This window comes from Crassostrea angulata, chromosome 2 (assembly GCF_025612915.1).
Source record: "Crassostrea angulata isolate pt1a10 chromosome 2, ASM2561291v2, whole genome shotgun sequence".
Lineage (NCBI taxonomy): Eukaryota > Metazoa > Mollusca > Bivalvia > Ostreida > Ostreidae > Magallana > Magallana angulata.
The window spans coordinates 46134009-46152154 of NC_069112.1; the positions used below are offsets into that span (position 1 = coordinate 46134009).

At 30.7% G+C, this 18146-nt stretch overlaps 1 protein-coding gene across 1 annotated transcript in view; it reads left to right on the forward strand.

Annotated features, from left to right (window-relative positions):
• The window catches only part of LOC128171062 (receptor-type tyrosine-protein phosphatase alpha-like), a 34960-nt gene extending 17264 nt beyond the window's left edge, over positions 1 to 17696 (forward strand). Inside the window, exons 5-27 of the mRNA XM_052836823.1 lie at positions 934 to 1071; positions 4344 to 4481; positions 4772 to 4906; positions 5470 to 5607; positions 5826 to 5923; positions 6729 to 6844; positions 7321 to 7370; positions 7853 to 8121; positions 8881 to 8968; positions 9256 to 9329; positions 9464 to 9500; positions 10072 to 10169; positions 10496 to 10624; positions 10967 to 11112; positions 11843 to 11978; positions 12324 to 12470; positions 12763 to 12856; positions 13157 to 13230; positions 13634 to 13768; positions 14135 to 14254; positions 14433 to 14572; positions 15054 to 15189; positions 15812 to 17696. Coding sequence (XP_052692783.1) covers positions 934 to 1071; positions 4344 to 4481; positions 4772 to 4906; positions 5470 to 5607; positions 5826 to 5923; positions 6729 to 6844; positions 7321 to 7370; positions 7853 to 8121; positions 8881 to 8968; positions 9256 to 9329; positions 9464 to 9500; positions 10072 to 10169; positions 10496 to 10624; positions 10967 to 11112; positions 11843 to 11978; positions 12324 to 12470; positions 12763 to 12856; positions 13157 to 13230; positions 13634 to 13768; positions 14135 to 14254; positions 14433 to 14572; positions 15054 to 15189; positions 15812 to 15889 — 2714 coding nt within the window. The 3' untranslated portion in view covers positions 15890 to 17696. The remainder of the gene's footprint in view (positions 1 to 933; positions 1072 to 4343; positions 4482 to 4771; positions 4907 to 5469; positions 5608 to 5825; positions 5924 to 6728; positions 6845 to 7320; positions 7371 to 7852; positions 8122 to 8880; positions 8969 to 9255; positions 9330 to 9463; positions 9501 to 10071; positions 10170 to 10495; positions 10625 to 10966; positions 11113 to 11842; positions 11979 to 12323; positions 12471 to 12762; positions 12857 to 13156; positions 13231 to 13633; positions 13769 to 14134; positions 14255 to 14432; positions 14573 to 15053; positions 15190 to 15811) is intronic.
• Positions 17697 to 18146: the final 450 nt, after the last annotated feature.

An 18146-nucleotide genomic window follows, 5' to 3' on the forward strand; every position in this document is an offset into this window, starting at 1 on the left:
ATGATTGTCGAGGGGTGTCAATTATAACTGTTACTCTCCCAAACAGGCACTTTTATTTATTATACTTCATTTTAGAGAACATCTAACTGCAATATATAGAAATGATATGGATTCTACGGCGAACCGTACGCGCATAGTTTACGCGCATGTAACAATTTCTTGTTTAAAGCAATAGCACGGATTGTCAACTGCGTCTCAACCAACCAAATTTCAGTATTTCACATGAAAGTATAATAAAATATGTTATCACACCTGATAACACTTGTTTTAACAGAATATCAAATTTGATATTTCCCTTCTTTATATAACCATACATTTGGAACATTTCTTTTGCATTTATAAAATAAAGAGTCTGGGACATTTGTAAACGTTTGTGATGATAAGTATCAAACTGTTAACTTCATTGCAAAGAGGACATTTCGGAACAAAAATCAGTTGTGTGATTTACAGATTTTTTTCATTGAAATTACATTCGCTAAAAATATAGATAAGTAAAAAAATAAGTAACCTTGTTAGAAAATCAAGACAGTACGCATTTATGTTGACAACTAACCACATTTAGTAGTGACATGCAAGTTGTCTTTTGACAGAATTAGTTTTAACATAATTAGTATAATGGCTGCATTATGACATACAATTTAGTCCTAAAGGAAAACTAGACAATAAGAAAATAGATTATCATGGCAAATGGAAAAGAGTATAGAAGTACAAAAAGAAGCAATTTCTTCTTTCAACTGCCGGTCTTTATATTTCTATGTGCCTGATTAAACTTTTTCATATAAACTGATAACAATCATGCAATGAATGATGCCATCAATAGCTTTAAGCTGAATAAAAGACGGGCAAAACTTCTTTCATTAATCCTTTGCTGTAAAATTATGTAATCAAAATGTTTAAAGCAAAATGTCTGATATGTCATCGTTTATTCCATAGGATGTCCTAACCCTATATTTTATGGTGAGAGGTGTAACCTGCCCTGTCCACCTACATGCAAAAACCGTCGTTGTCACATAGAAGCGGGTAAATGTTTTGAGTGTGAAGATGGATATCTTGGCTCGACATGCAACCTCCGTAAGTACTGACGTTGACATCCAAAATCAGATTCATAGCATTATGAGTTTCATCATGCAATTTACATGCCAGTATTATAACAATTCTTACATAATCCTTTCTTTAAAAAAAAAATTACCCCATGGTAAATATACTGAGTTGGGTGAAAGTGGAGGGGTGGGGGTGTCACACTGACACATATGTTTTTCCTTGTTGCATTTTAGCTCATCTGGAGAGTGCTTCCAAATTGCATTTCTAATTACTAATCTGTATGATTTCGTAAACTTTAACATTAACATTTTCCTTAGAAGGACAATTTCTTAAGTCCATGTAGATTAAACTACACTACATGTTTAGTCAGTGTTATTGATTATATAAATCGGAAGTATACTCAAAGATGATTTCTTCCATTATCATGTGACAAATATTTTTTCTAATATTTTTGTTCATCTGATCTAACATCAGACTAATAGCACACATGCACATAAAACTCTTTACATTTTGTTTTTTTTTATAAGTATAGCTTTAATGGCTTCCGTAATTGAGAAGTAGTTTTCTATTTCATTTCTGAATAAAATTTCAAATACTTATAAGTGTCTTCCTAACACATGCGGTGAATACATTAAGCTTCTTTGTTTAGGAAATAACACTCCGCGCTCTTTTCTTTTTATTTTTTCTCCTGGTCTAACTCAAGAAAAAATAACAAAGCTAAAAAGTTCACCGGGACATGGATTTTGCTGGTACGTAGTCAAATATTCCGAGAAGCCCCTTTTTGAACTTGGTTGGTACTTGATCAAATCTTCTGAGAGACCCCATCGGGTTTTTAAGAAGATTAAATCACATACTAAGTTTATATTCCGGGGAACTTTTTAAACTTTACAATCAATAACTTTTATTTACATATTTAAAAAAAAATATTAATCATAAATTTTATAGCAGTCAATTTTTTTTATTCGGTATTTGAATAATTTAAAATACTAGTTTTGAGCATAAAATTAAGAAAAATATGACATATAACTAAATGCGTATATATGTTGAACGTTATAATTGTTTAGAACAAATCAACACGAAAGGGACTTTGATAAAAAAAAAGTTGTGTGTTAATCACATTGACAATAAATCAACACGTAAATATATATTTGTAACATTTATGTTTTGCCTCGGACTAGAATGTCTCGACGTCATTGGATGAATCGCGTCACGTGGTTGCCTCATAAATTTCTTTACAGGGCAATTGTCAAAATTTAAACGGCAACATGGCGGACGTAACGTTATTTAAGCTGATTTTTTACACAAACGTTCAACCATACCTTTAACTTTTAAGCCCCAAAATATTTAGATTGACCCCCCTTTGCCCGTGACGTAATATTATGATCCTACAATAGCATCGAGGTTTGCACAAACGACTGACGAGGAGGGTAAAAAATTAAAGAATTAAGCTATGAATTTAATCGTTATATATTATCTTGTGTTTGTTTACATATCAAACTGTAGGTCCTTGACAAAACAAAACACTTATTAGGTTCGTTACTGACTGTTTACAGAAATTTGTGGTGTCGGTAAAGTCCATAGAAGGCTCGGCTCCGCCTCGCCTTCTTTGGACTTTACCGATCCCACAAATTTCTGTAAACAGTCAGTAACGAACCTTATAAGTAATATTGTTTTCCCTCGGACTGAAATGTCACATTTTCATTGGATTAAACATGGCACGTGATTGCCTCATATATCACTATGTAGGTTCTGTGAGGATTAATATTAAGCAATATGACCGTCATTGGCCGCCGCCTCACCTATTCATCTCGATATTTCATATTATTTAACACAGAAATCGTGTTTAGTAAGTCATTAAAATATTTAGAGTAGTGGCCCTTTGGAATTATTTTTTAAATTAGAGTAGTTGCCCTTTGAATATTGACGTCACATTGTTGTGTCTAGAGCAGAACAAAATGGCAGCGTCTAAATTTGCTCAAATCTCTGCAGAACTGAAGTTTAAAATTGAAGAGCAACAAAACATTGTAAGTAATATGGCTGAAGCAAAGATTTTTTAAGCGTATTTGAAAGGTGGTATTGATAATTTTGAAGAGTTTAAATGAGTTTAATTGGACGAGATGTAAGGCATATTGTACATGGCTTTGCGTAGATCACCGCTATTTGTGAATGAATATGTCGCTTGATAGTCCTCGGGAAAACAAAACACTTATTAGGTTAGTTACTGACTCACTACGGCAATATATTGGCTTCGCCTCGCCATCTATGAGATTGATCAACCCAATATATTGCCGTAGTGAGTCAGTAACTAACCTAATAAGTAATAATATACATCACGGCTTGTTCCATAACTTATCGAAGAGTTTTGTGTGTTTATCTAAGGTAGCAAGGGACAGTTTCGAATAAAGTACCCGTCAATATTTTTGTAATAATGAGAGTTGCTGTACTTGAAGGCTTAAGAGTGTTGCTAAAATTCATGAAATGATTTTTAATGATTATCATTAGTTAGAGGGGGGGTCTGTTGTTGAAATTGATATGCAATATGTAGGCCCCTTATATTAGGTACATGAGAATCAGAAGTAAAATGCGAAACCTGCGGCTATGACTGTTGTGCTGACTTTAATTTGCACAGTGAAACAAGTAGTCAAAGGTCAAATTGACGAATTTTATTATGACGTCACAAACGTTGAACGCTGTAAACTGCAACGTCACAAGCGAAAATCAAAGTTCACGCTTGTGGCTCTTCCATTAATATTAACTTAGGATAAGATAGGAATTTTAAGGTATGAATCACATTTGCAGACAAGGCAAGAAGTTAAAAAATGTAAATATAAGCATTAAATGAAGATTTTTTGAAGTATACACTCTCATAACTGCAGCGGTGTGTGCATACAAATTTTCATAACGCGCTAACGCGCGTTACTCAATTTGTATGCACACACCGCTGCTGTTATGAGAGTGTATACTTCAAAAAATCATGATTCAATGCTATAATGACAATCGAACAACAACGACAAGTATGTATTATAAGCAATAACTATACAGAACTCTTGAGGAGTAAAAATAATTTTAAATTTTCTAAGAAAAATATGTTTTATCTATGATACAATGTTTTAATAAATGACGAAACATCATGAAATAAATAACGCATAAGAAACACATGCGTATACTTTCTATAAACTATTGATTATTTTGTATGAAGTGGTTTAGATATCATGGATGTTTATTGTAAGCACATAATAAAGCCGATTTTTATTACTTAGTAACTCATGATAACACTTTGTATTATAAATACTTACTTGCAGAATGTGGTTCCAACACGTATGGACCAGCATGTTCAAAAAGCTGTGGACACTGTTTGAATGGAGAACAGTGTCACCATATCAACGGGGGTTGTCGCAATGGGTGTGAGGCTGGGTATTATTTAAACATGTGTGAAAAAGGTAAACACAATAAAACTGTTGTATCCTATCAATACATTTATTGATTTACTTGAACTTGCATTAGCTTGCAAAGAAGAAAGAAAGTAAAATCCTTACGATTATAGTTAAAAACAAAATACAAATATTATCAAACATTTAAATAAAACCCAGATGCTTTTGAATATGTCTTTTAATAAAGAATGTCTTCTCTAGAAAATTCCACCATTCAACTATAAAGGACCTTTTTAAAAGATCTTGCTGTATACAAAGTAAACATGTTGGCAGTGGATATTTTTTTTGTATTGTTTTAGAATGTCCTCTAGGGAGATACGGAAGAAACTGTTGGCGAAGGTGCAGTAAAAATTGTAACAGGTCATGTGACAGAAAGACTGGTGTGTGTTATGGAGGTTGTAGAGACGGATGGCAACCTCCTATGTGTAATAGAGGTATTTGCTGTACCATTCTTATTTTAAGCAATTTTTTTTTAACAAATATCTGTTTGTGTTTAAAGTGAAATCGAGTTTTGACTTTCAATCAAAGCATTAGTTTAAGTGTGATTATGTGTAGTGAAATATTTAACACTCTTTTCTATATGTGTATGTATAAATATTCACCAGCATATTTGATCTGCAATTTTATCTATGAAACCTTTACAGTGGCGTGGTCATTGTATTATAATTTTTTAGTTATTGATAGTTATGGGCCCGACTAAAAATGTTTTTACTTCATAGAGAAACCAAGACATCAAATTAAATATTTATTCATGTGACAAGTTCATAAATTATTCTGAAAATAAATATCTTCGTAATTGTTTTAATGAAAATAACAGAATTTCAATTTTGTGCTGATTTTTTCATAAATATTTTAACGGTAATCCAGTAATTAATTACGTAGCCATTTCTAATGTGTAATTATATTGGTGTGTAAATAAATAGTTTTAATATTCTAATCAAATCTGAATAAAATGTATATCTATTGAACTGAATTAAACCGTTTTTATTTATGCTAGAATGTGATGACTCAAATTATGGAAGAAATTGTAGCAAATCGTGCGGTCAGTGTTACAAAGGAGTTCCTTGCGACAAGATAACAGGATTGTGTCTCTTGGGGTGTGCTTCTGGCTATGAAGGAATCTACTGTAACAAACGTAAATAGTAACATTACTAAAATTATATGTGGGAAAGCGTACATATATATATTTAAAAGTCAACACATTAGATTAAGATTTATTATTTTTAACACCCTTATGTAGAGTGATCTTAATGAAAACAAAATTTGATTATTATATGCTTATAATTATATCAGAAATGTGTTGGAAAATATATGTTATAATAGAAATTTAATATGTTTTAAATATACCTGCAGCATGTGACCATACGTTCTATGGACGTAACTGCAACTTGACTTGCAGCACGACCTGTGTAAACCAATCATGTAACGCTACGAATGGAAAGTGTTTAAAGGTAAAATTTTGAAGTCCAGTGCCATTCTTAAAGTACAACTTCGAGTTATACAAATATGTAATTGTTTTACTTATCTAATTATTTTAAAAAGCCCACCTTAGTACAATGAGTTTAAGTGGGTTTTCTTCGTCGATCCAAGTAAAATTAGTTTCATCTAAAAATCACCAGTTCGATTTGATAAGAATTCAAGTAAAATTGATCACCGATCAATGTTATATTTAAGTGTTATATTGTTTACGTTAGTCGGTATGATCAATAATAATTAAAAAGATATACGTTTACATAAAAAAATATAAAATGCCTCTGTTGTCTCACATGGAATATAGCTATTGCGAGGAATGCAAGCTACTGTGGATAACTGCTAGAATGTCACAGACAGAAACTTTCAACCATTTATTTGGGGTTTTTTTCAGAATGTGTGTTCCATTGCTTTAAATGATGATAGTAGATGTATAATGTAGAACTTCTTATAATGTCTTTTTTTTTTCTTTTTTTTTTTTTTTTTGCTTTTTTTAAATGAAGTTATTTTACGATATATAATTTCTAAAAGCTTTCACACACAATACATGTAGTACCTGATAATAAAACATGGTTTAGGAGTCAGCATTACACTATTACACGATATTTTCCCGATACATGGTCATTCAAGGAAAAAATAAATCCTCTTCAAACTCATTATTTGTAATTATGTACATTTCATTGGAATTTGTTTTTACCATCATAAAACTTTGAGAATATTTCAGATCATGTTTTACATATACGGTTAAAAATAAACTAAATACAATGATTTTTTCTAACACTGTAGGAAATAGCTCAAGCCAATGAAGAAAAAAGACACAATACGCCTGTTGCCATTGGCGTGTGCTTTGGAATCGTGGTTGTTCTAGCAACAGCTGTTGTTGTAATCATTGTGTATAAAAGGTAAGTTTTTTTGGAATGAATTGTTGTTGATATTTTCTGTTGTTATAGTTGTTGTTTTATTGCTGTAAGTATACTTGTTTCTTATGTGTTTGTTTGTTTTGTTTTCTATTTCTTTTCCTTTTTCGTTTAAAAGACGTGTTTTTGAATCAAAAATTTGTAATGATAACACATTTAAGTACAATTGCATCACACATAGAACATTAATCATATTTTTATTTTAGAAAGTGTATCTCAATTCTTTCCATGTTGCCTTTTTAAATAACTAACATAAAACATATTTGATTACTTACTTTTCAGACTTGTTGAGCACTTTAGAGTTTTCTGAACTATCAGAATGATGATATTTTCGTATAAACGCATTTTAAATTATCAGACTTATGATATTATTGCTACTAAAAATATGTTTCAGTGTTTCGTCTATATATCACTTAGTATAGATTTTCGACCAATTTTTATACCTTTACATTTCAATATAGAAAAAGACGACAGGATCAGAATCAGCTTCCCCCACACAAACCTAAAAGATGTGAGTGTTAAAGTTCAGATCAGTTTCGTTTTCTATATCTAGGGAATAAGGAATCATTCTTTGAGTATAATAAGGTAATAATTTTAGTCGGGCCGTGATTAAATCCAATAAGCCGGAAGCCATCGTGCGATTAAATATTGAAATATAAATAAGCAAAGCCTGCTGGCGCCTCAATTTGGCGCCATTTGAAGTTATCGGTTATATAGTACAAAATCGATTCGTAGTGTTATCAGAGGCAAAGACACTAAAAAATGTTAATATTATTTGTTTATTCAAATTACTAAATTAACATAGTTTTAAATGTGTTTAAACATAAGATTTGTATTCGCTGATATTTTTCATGTCTGAGTATCTGAGAAGACAAGAAAATTGTTGATGTTGAAACCGCAAATTAATAGATAGACATTTTTATGTATCTTCTTTTTAAATCTGAAGTTGAAAAACGAATGCCTGTTTGCAATAGAGTTTATTTTTTTTGTTAGGTATGCAGTACGAAAATACTGATTTGCATTTATCAAATCTCAACAAAAACAAGCAAGGTGCCGAGAGCTCAGCAAGAACTGAAACGGATAAAGCCTATGTTGACTTGCCTCCTGATGTTGACATCGACGAGAAAATCCACCAAGAGAATCCTTATGGGGATATGTATGTTAATGAGCTATATTGCCCCGACTTCTTAACAAAGGACATCGGTTCTGTCATTATGAAAAAGAAAAAGGCTGAAAATGATGGATTCAAAAGAGAGTATGCTGTAAGTTTTCAAACACTTCTGCTTCTATCAAAGGACGGCACATATACAAAATGAAATGTCTAGCAGCATTTTTAAGAAATATTTCTTAAAGAAATGCCATACAGTTTGTTTTCAGTCATGCCTATATCTAGTAAGTAGTTTATGATATTTTGTCATAGTTTGTTAAATAGTTGCTTAAATGTCTACAGTAAATTCAGTCAGTTAATTGAGTCTGACATGTTAGGAATATGTATTTTACATCATTAAGACTTCCAAAACTCTTCAATATCATAAACACTACAATAATAAAGATTTCTGTTGGTTTTTTTAAAAGGATAATTGCTTAAAGTTGTTTTTCTAAATTAGTTCGTATAATTTTGTAATCTCATGAAATGTGGACTATATAAATCGTAATTAAATAAATTATCCGTTTGAATGGTGTTGCAAATCAGACATACTTTTTTTAACGATCTAATTTGTTTAGATATGAACTCATGTTTAAGCGTGTATGACTTATGTACATATTTTACAATATCGATTGTGAAAGTTGTAATCAATCCTTAGCAGTAAGGACCAGTGGTTAGAAAATGTGGCTTTGTGTAACTGCAAATTCAATTTTAAATTTTGAAATTTTAAAATTTCAGTTTTAATATTCAGCATAAATCATGTACACAATGTTGTTAATAAAAAGTGTCCTTTGTGACAAAAAAGAAATTATGAAAGATGATATCCGACTGGTTTTTTGTTTTTGTTTTAATTTTCATCGTTGTCGTTTTTTAGTCACTACCATACGGTGAAAGATACCCATGTGACATCGGAAAACTCAACGTCAACGTTCCCAAAAACAGATTTAAGGCGACGTTTCCCTGTAAGTATTTGTACAACAAAATTTCTAAAAACTTAGCCGTAGAATACCTAGTATACTTTTAATCTAAAAGCTCCTGATTGGACAATATGGTAAACATTTTTTTTTTTCAGTTATGTATATGTTTTCCTGTTTGATTTTAATTCATGGTGTGACATTTTTATACATTGAAAATTATATGTTCATAACAAATTGAATAACTTGACCACAAAAACTGAACTCTGAAAATAAAAAAAAATGAATATCACTGATCCTTTTATCATTATAATCGACATTTTTAATCAATCTAGATGATCATTCAAGAGTGATTCTAAGGAGGAATGCTGGATCAGCTGACGATTATATAAACGCTAATTACCTTGATGTAAGCATACTTTTAATTTTCTTTCTTTGTTATCTTAAAGACAAATCCGTAAGTATTGTTGGTAATTCAAATTGAGCAATTGCCATCAATGCATGACATAGTTTGTCCCAATTATAAATATATATTTTTTATAGGGAAATGATCGCAAGAACGAATACATTGCATCACAAGGTAAAACATGCATTAATTACGCATTGTATTGATAATAATTATAATTATACAGATTTTCAGCTGTCAGTATTTTAAGCTCCCTTTAAGACAGTACCGACCTAACGAAACGTAAACCCCAACTAAACCCTGGGTTCACTTTTTGGGGTCTACTCTGGGTTTACTCCAGGCTGACTAGAGTAGACCCACAGTAAACTCAGGGTAAACTCAAAGTTAACTCAGAGTGAACATAGAGAGTAAACCCCAGTCAGAAGTATACCCCTGAAAACAGACGCTACATGTGTATTTGCAATATACAAGGGGCACGGAACACAGGCGGTAAGATAGAAGACGGGTCTGCTTCACACTTCTCTGCGTACAATGGACGCCAAAAGCAAAATCCAAGTAAACCTAAAGTACACCTCGAGTGGACTGAACGTATAATCCTAGTGGACGCAAATTTTCAAAAAGTACACCCAGAGAAAACCCCAAGTAGACCTGGGGTTTAGTTGGGGTCTGCTCGAATGTTAGGGTTTGGTACTGTCTGAATGGTATTTTTATTTTACTAATCGAGCAAATGTGATTTTAATTATAGGACCCAAGGAAAGTACTTTGGCCGATTTCTGGGAAATGGTTTGCCAAGATAAAGTCAAGCAAATAATCATGTTAACAAATCTAAGGGAGGGAAGAAAGGTGCTATAACATGATAAATACATGATAGAATGCTCTATTTTTCAACTCTATTTTTCTCTTGGCTCATAAAAAATTGATCGATAAAATTGATATTAAACCACAATAACAAAATATACATTTTGGAAGCAATTTGTGTTTTCCAAATTAATCCACCATATCTTAATAAGATAATTTCTTTTCTTCAAATAAGGTATGTGTGAATTCTGCTAATAAGGAAATTAGTTGAAATGGTCATGTTACTATTTACATTTGAATCAGCATGAACAACTTCAGTTCACTTCAGTTTACTTTTGATATTTTTTAAAGAAGTATTTTACTTTGTTTAGTTGAAATGTCATCAATATTGGCCGAACCTTGGTAATAAAGAAACATATGGCACGGTCTCTGTCAAATCGATGCAGGAAAAACACTATGCCTTTTATATTGTTAGAAAATTTCAAGTGTTTCAAAAAACTGTAAGTGATTGTCTTTTGCACTACTCTTCATTTTTTTATGAAAAAATTAAATAATCAAATGCATTAAAATGATTTTATTTCTTTTAAAGTCTAGAAATGCAGTTTGACCGACATTTCAGTAAATTTTCATTTGATTAATCTAAAAAGTCAGTGGTTGCTATAAACACCATATGTACTTGTCATTAACCATTAATTGATACATAGTTTAGGATCCGTTGACAAAGTATGCATTAAAAAGTCATTATTTCATGTCACATGTTTTCAGCAAATGTAATTTGATGTTGCATTTCATCTAATGGAATAGAAATGATGATACGGTAGAGATATAACTTCTTTTTATAGATGAACCCATTCATGGTGACCCAGTTCCACTATACCACGTGGCCTGATCACGGAGTCCCAGATCCTCTGTGTTTGGTTATATTTCATAGCAACGTTTCCCATGAAAAACCAAATGGAGACCTTGCACCTACTTTAGTTCATTGCAGGTGTGTGAAACTAACTAAAATGGTTTAACAAAATCGCGTTCATTGACAATAAACAGTAAACTAAGTTTTTTGTGTAAACAGTTGTTTATTGAAAAGGTTATGGAAAGGATTTAAAAATTAAATTATGAATAGTTTGATATTAATTTTAAAAACCAGCACATTATCCACATTAAATCTAAAATTTAAAAGTTTCATGCCGAGATTTTATAACTACCTCGGCCTAAGTTTTACAAACTATCCCGAACGTCATCAGCGAATTAGATTAGAAAAAGCCTCTCAATTGTTATGAAAGTCTAAATTCCGGTCAAAACGATTTTATCTCTTTAATAAGCTCAATGCGTTTCAATGGCAGCCCTGGTGCACATCGTGTTTTATATAAATTTATTGAAGATTAGGATTATAAATCATATTAAACAAAATTAGAATATAGGGAATATGACTAAACAAATTGTTTTGAATAAGACAAGTGTATTTAATAATCAACAAACAAAGAGCTCTTAGTAAAAAAAATTAATAATGTCAGTTTTGAAATGTTTTTGAAATATCATCTGATAACGCGTTAGCTTAAATATTTCAAAACATTTCTCGATTTCGGATGTTATTCTGCTACATTTTTTTAAAAAATCGTACTTTTTTTCAAATAGAAGAAGAAAATTGAATCCATATTTGTATGCATATTTTATTTTATGTACATCAGACTTCTTGTGTGACCATTGTTTTGACATTGTAGTGCAGGAATAGGTCGCACTGGTACGTACATTGCCTTGGACTCCCTCTATCATGCAGGGAAAAAATCTGGAAGAGTCAACGTTGCAGAGTACGTGAAGACGATGAGGGCCAACAGAATGAACATGATACAAACTTATGTAAGTAAATTAATGCACGATTCTTTAAACATGCATGGTTGTGAATTTGTGAATTTGTAATATTGTGATTTGCTTTTCATTTTTAACATTTTTTTTTTAAATGTGTCATTCATATAGGAACATGAAAAGGCGCATTATCTAAAGCCAGATGTATCCCTTAACTTCTTTTAAATCAATCATTAAGTTTTCGAACAATTTTTACGTAATTGCTACTCATGTGATAAAAAATCATGCAATATAAAATCTTCATCAAACAAAAACTTCCACAAAAAGTCCGACTGCATTACTAATTTACGCTGACGATAGATGCATGGAAGACATCCAATATTTTTTTTTCACTTTTAGGAGCAATATATGACCGTTTTCTTGGCATTACACGAAGCTTTTAAGGCTACGCCGGATCCTCAAGCCACTGTCAAGTTTCGTCAAAGAGTTTCACAAATGCTAAAAGATGTTCCTGCAAACTATTCCGGGCTTAGAAAGGAATATGAAGTAAGGAAAATTCGGATTTTGATAATTTATTAATTAATAAGTATAAATGAATTAATTTATAATTTTTGTAGTGCATTTTTAATAGGAGTTCAACATGCGTGATTTCCTTCAAAATATATCGACTGAAATTAATTTTATAAATTAGAAATCTTAATTAAGAAATTTCTTATACACAAATAGTTAAAAACTATATATAAATGTTCAATATCGATATTGCATTCATTTTACTTTGTATGTTGTTTTAATTTGGTTATTTTTTTCTCTTTGTTATGTATACTCTCTTTTTTGAAAGCTTTTAAGAAAGATATGTCCGGTGTTTACTAATGATGATTACAAACTCGCCAAACAAAGCATGCCGAAGTTGAGGAAAGATGCTATTTTACCTCGTAAGTTTACTTCTTTTATTTTAACGAATTGTTGTCATGTAATAAGCATTTATTAATCAATGTGCTTACAATGTGCATGATGAGATCATTTTGTTTTTTTTTAATTTAAACAGCTTATAAAGTTTAAATAAATATCATCAGTAAATTAAAAATTGGTTTGCTTACTTATCTTTTATTATGTCAACAAATAATAACGACATATACTTGAAATTAGATTAACCTCGTCTTGTTGCAGAGAAGATTTAAACTTCATTTCCAAATGCAAATGTTACAAATAATTTTTTCATTTTTTGTTAAAAGTTGATAAGTATGGACTGTATCTTTCATCGAACGTTCCTACAAGGGGGAGTTTTATCAACGCTATCGTTGCTTCCGTAAGTTTCCCAGAAAGGCAAACAGTTGAGATCCGTTTTTGAAATGAATTAGGGATGCCATGTGTGTTAAAATAAAGATCAAACATTAGTCAGTACACTGCAAATCGACAATTGTTCTCAGTATTTCAATTCAAAAAGAAGTTTTGACTTTGTTTTAAGTCATAATTTACAATCAATTCAATAAAAAACCTGTATTTCAATACTTTTATATAGCTGGATCCAAAAATACTTCGGATTGAATTTTTATTGTATTAATGCGTAAATTAAAAAAACAAATAAGTAAGCAAATGTTAAATAGTTAATTCATACCACGATTTTTTTTTATTTTCGTATTTACACTAGACACTTTAAAATCAATAAAGTTTCTTAATTGTTCAACTTTAAATGATATTTTTTTTTAAAGTCATACATCAGGGATAGTGCGTTCATTGTTACACATTATCCGCCACAAGAGGACGCTGTTGATTTTTTGCGCCTGATTACTGACCATGAAAGCAGTACCGTGATTTGCATGGATCCTTTGAATACAATTAACTCGGTTGGTTTCTTCAGTTTTAATCTTATTTGGCAATGCATACAAAGTTCCTTAAAAACTGTTTGATAAAAAAAAAATAAATTTTACTGCGGTGTTTTTCCTATTAAAACAATTCGTTTGGGTGGTTTCGCCTTTTTATTTTGCTATCAAACATTAATGATGATGTATAATACATTGAAATATCAACGTAAATAAACTTCCACTTTCCAGGTTTTAGAATTAATGACAGATATAAAAATTAAGAACTGCTTTTATCTTATATCCAAAACATTAAAGTTTAAAGTATAATAAAATGAAAGGTAACAGAAATACTTATTCTGATAAAAAATATTGATTTGCAGGTAATAAACACTTTTTTCATTGTTTTAGAGTAAGTCTTGGTTGCCCTTGCCTTCGTCAGAAAAGATCGTTTCTCCCTACAAAGTGGTTAATAATTCCAGCAAAGACAATAACGTCAAGACATCAGTTATTTCTATTCATAAAAAAGGGGTAAGATAACAATTGCAATTTGAAGAAAGGCAATTTACCATGAAATTTTAAACCTATAATGTTGATTCTTTAGTATTCAATGCATAAGAATCAAGAATAAAAAAAGGGAAGCAATATGAATTCATTTTGAAAATCGAAGATAGTGGACTATACAGTTTTTACAAATATTTTTTTTTAGGAAAAGTCACGCGATGTTACGATAGCTGAGCCCAAATCTGACCCGAAGTCCCAAAATGTAAATGGCACTTCCTCCCTTCGGAGCTTGATCTCGTTCGCACTGAGTTGTCCTGATGAAAGCCCAATTACTGTCGTCAGCAAGTTAGTACTTCACCTTTTTATAAATATAAATTACCATATAATTAACTGATAGTTATTATTAGTTGTTTTTCTTTGGTGATTGTCTGAACTATCTAGAAAACAAGTGATTAATATACATATTTTATTTTTGATGTAAGTTTGGTTTTGGGGCTGAGCTTTATATTGAAAAAAAAATCATATTCGCTGACTCAAAGATTCTAAATCAATAACATCTTCCGAGGGTTCTGAACTTTAATATTCTCCAATATTATCACCAGGGTTTTAAAATAGCTATATATGCAATATATGTCTAATCATTGTCGAAAAGTAAAACAAAATAAATGATTGCACTGAGCAGGGAATCCAAGTAAATGTAAGGTGCATAGTCAGGGCACAAACGATAGATGATCTTTTTAACTATGATAATTGAATCATAAATTTTCTGTAAATTCTTATATTAATTATGGGACTGTATTAAGTGGCCGTATTAATATCGAATCAGGGACGGTGCTTCAATGTGTGGTGTCTTCTGTGCTGTGTTTAACTCCATACAACAAATCACTATGGATGACAACATTGATGTGTTTACAACAGTCCGACAACTACAGACAAGGAGACCAGAGTTCTGTTCGACACAGGTACGTTGTTGTTATAATGTAAAATTTTACATTCATTTTCCACAAAATACATGTTAATAAAAAATTCCTTAATATTAAAATACCAACTTGAAGTGTATTTAATTTCAGATTTTTTTTTCTCCAAATTTGGAAATGTCATATTACAGTATAACTGTTTGTGCTTTGTGATAGCGATGAGTCCATAATTGTAGACATGTTGCACACTATCAATGGCATGCTTCAATATAATCAGTTACATATAAAGAGAAAATTGTGATTTTTTTTAAATCTAAGTTTCTCTTGATTTTCTTGTTATACATGTATATGTGATAAAACCTATAGTTTTCATGGAAATAAATGAATAGATATATTCACTCACTGATAAATTTTCTTGTAAACTATTTCCTAAAACGCAGTTTTCTAGAATCATAAGATTCATTATTATCCTTTATATCAGTAACTTATGTTCAAGGACCAAAAAAAAACAACACAATTCGTTTTTTCCAAAGTGTAGTTAATTGTTTGGGAGAAATGTTTCTCAAACCTGGTGGTTTGCAAATTATGATGAAGCCAGAATATTCCACTTCACTTTGTTTCTGTTTATCTTAATTCAATTGAACTTCCAATCCTCTTCTTTTTTCAGGATGAATATGGTTTGATCTACCAGACTGTTTACGACCATCTGATAGCTGTGTCAGATAATGTTTACTATAACCAGTGATCATTTTTGGCAAAAGGAAAAGATATGAAGATGATGAGCACTGACATTATTTAATATTTTATTATTATTATTATTTTTTTTTTTTTTTGCTTTTTTTGTTCTGTTTATCTACTGTTCTAGCCATTTTAAATATTGTGTATTCGTTGTTTTCTTTGCTTGTGATGGTGATGATAACAGTGATGAGGAGTAGAGTGATGTTGAAGTACAGTGAACATTCTTGCATATTTTTTTTTTATTCAAAACTAATTTTTAAACAGTTGAGATATTTTTCACTTTAAATGAATGTTTACTATAACCAGTGACCATTTTGGCAACAGGAGGATATATGATGAAGATGTGCAATGACGTTTTAAATCTTTGCTTTTCTTGTTTAGTTTATTGACTGTTTTAGTCTGATTCAATATCGTATATTTGTTGGTTTTTGAGCTTGTCGTGGTGATAAAGAGGATGAATTATAATGACAATTCTTATATTTTCTTTAACTCAATAACTAATTTTCAAATCAGTTCAGATTTTGTTTACGAGGGTTGATCCAAAAGTAATGTCACAGATACGATAAAATCGTGAAAAAACCGCGTAAAATGACAAAAATTCGTGCTTTAAATTATTTACCTAATTCAATTCAGACCTGAAGATTTTAATGCATTGTAATTATTATTTCTGAAGATATTATATTTTGTAGAGCATTAGGTACATGTAACGATAGTCGCCGCACGCTAGCGACGTCAGATCTAGATCGTTGGCGTTCTGGTAGAATTTCGTAATTTAATACTCTATATAAATTTGCCCCGGTAGTCCAGCACATTTTTTTCATCAATTGTTTTCATAAATTTTTTTATATAACTTATTAATATATAACTAATTAATCTTTTTCTAATCGATGAAGTAGTGTATCGGATTATTTAATGTGCGATCAGTTTGTCAAGGTCTCTTCAAGAAGTCATAAACGTAGTTTTATTTATTTATCAACATGACATATGCTTTTATCAGGTATTTGAACCACGTTTAAGGTACCCTGTTCACTTATTCTCAATTTTAGGTTGATATATCAATTCCAGTACATTTCTAGTGATTTCTATCCATCGAAGTATAAAATGCACCATATCACTATTCGCAGGTCCAGCCTTTTTATCCCTTCATCTAGAGACAAAAGGCATTGGGTAGATATCCGAAATGGACAGTAACGGTCCCAAATTTTTCAAAACAGTTAGAAACATAATAAAAGTTAATAACATATCTGTTTTGAAATAGTGTGTTGTTTGGAAGATTTTCAAATTTTGAAGCATGTAATTTATTCATATAAACAAACCTTTAAAAAGGCGTAAATTCATGACGAGGCGATATCACGTATATACCATGCATCTAACATCAATATCTTGTTAAGTGTTCAACGACATTTCATAAAAAAATTAATGAGAATTTAATTTTTGATAAGGAAAATTTTGAATGCATCATTTTATACAAAACAGCGCCAATGAGAATTGCAGTGCATAGTATGACATTACTTTTGGATCAACCCTTGTAATATTTTGTTTTCTACATATACATAAATTGATAATATATTATTCATTTTTTTTTAATTTATTTTAGCCATTAATTTATGTTGTATAATCTTTAACTTATAAGCATGCTTTTTTTAACAGTTTAACTTAGATTATACATATATGCACGCTTTATTACCAGTTAAACATTTATTATACAACTATTTTGCATGTTTGATTAACGTCTTTGTTCATCACTTAAAGTGTTATACAATTGTTTTTATGTTGCTTTTATCCAAACCCATTTTAGCTTTTAAGTCAGTGAATAAAAATGGCTACCTATAGACTTTTCGTCAATATTCCTTCTTATCTAAAAAAAAAATAAATATAAAGGCGATATATGATGTATTCTATACACCTTTTTTTAAATTAATGTCTGTTATAGCAATCTTATGAGCCCCTGAAATAGTAACTTGAAATTTGCGAGGTCCTTTGCTTCTGGCCTAAAGTGCAAATGTTCTCTAAAAAGCTTTGAAAAAATCTACTAAACCACCAGGCCATCAGTTATTTTGAGACCAGATCCCCATATTTGAGGGGAAAATGGTAAAAAGGGTAGAAATAAATTTGTATTAAGGGTGACGTTTACTCAGAATGAAAAAAATCCACGGATGAGTAAATAACACCCTTATATGTACAATAAAAAATATTATACACACATAACATCCATCTATATATATATTTATTTTCTGTCAACTATGCATTTTATAAATGTGCTT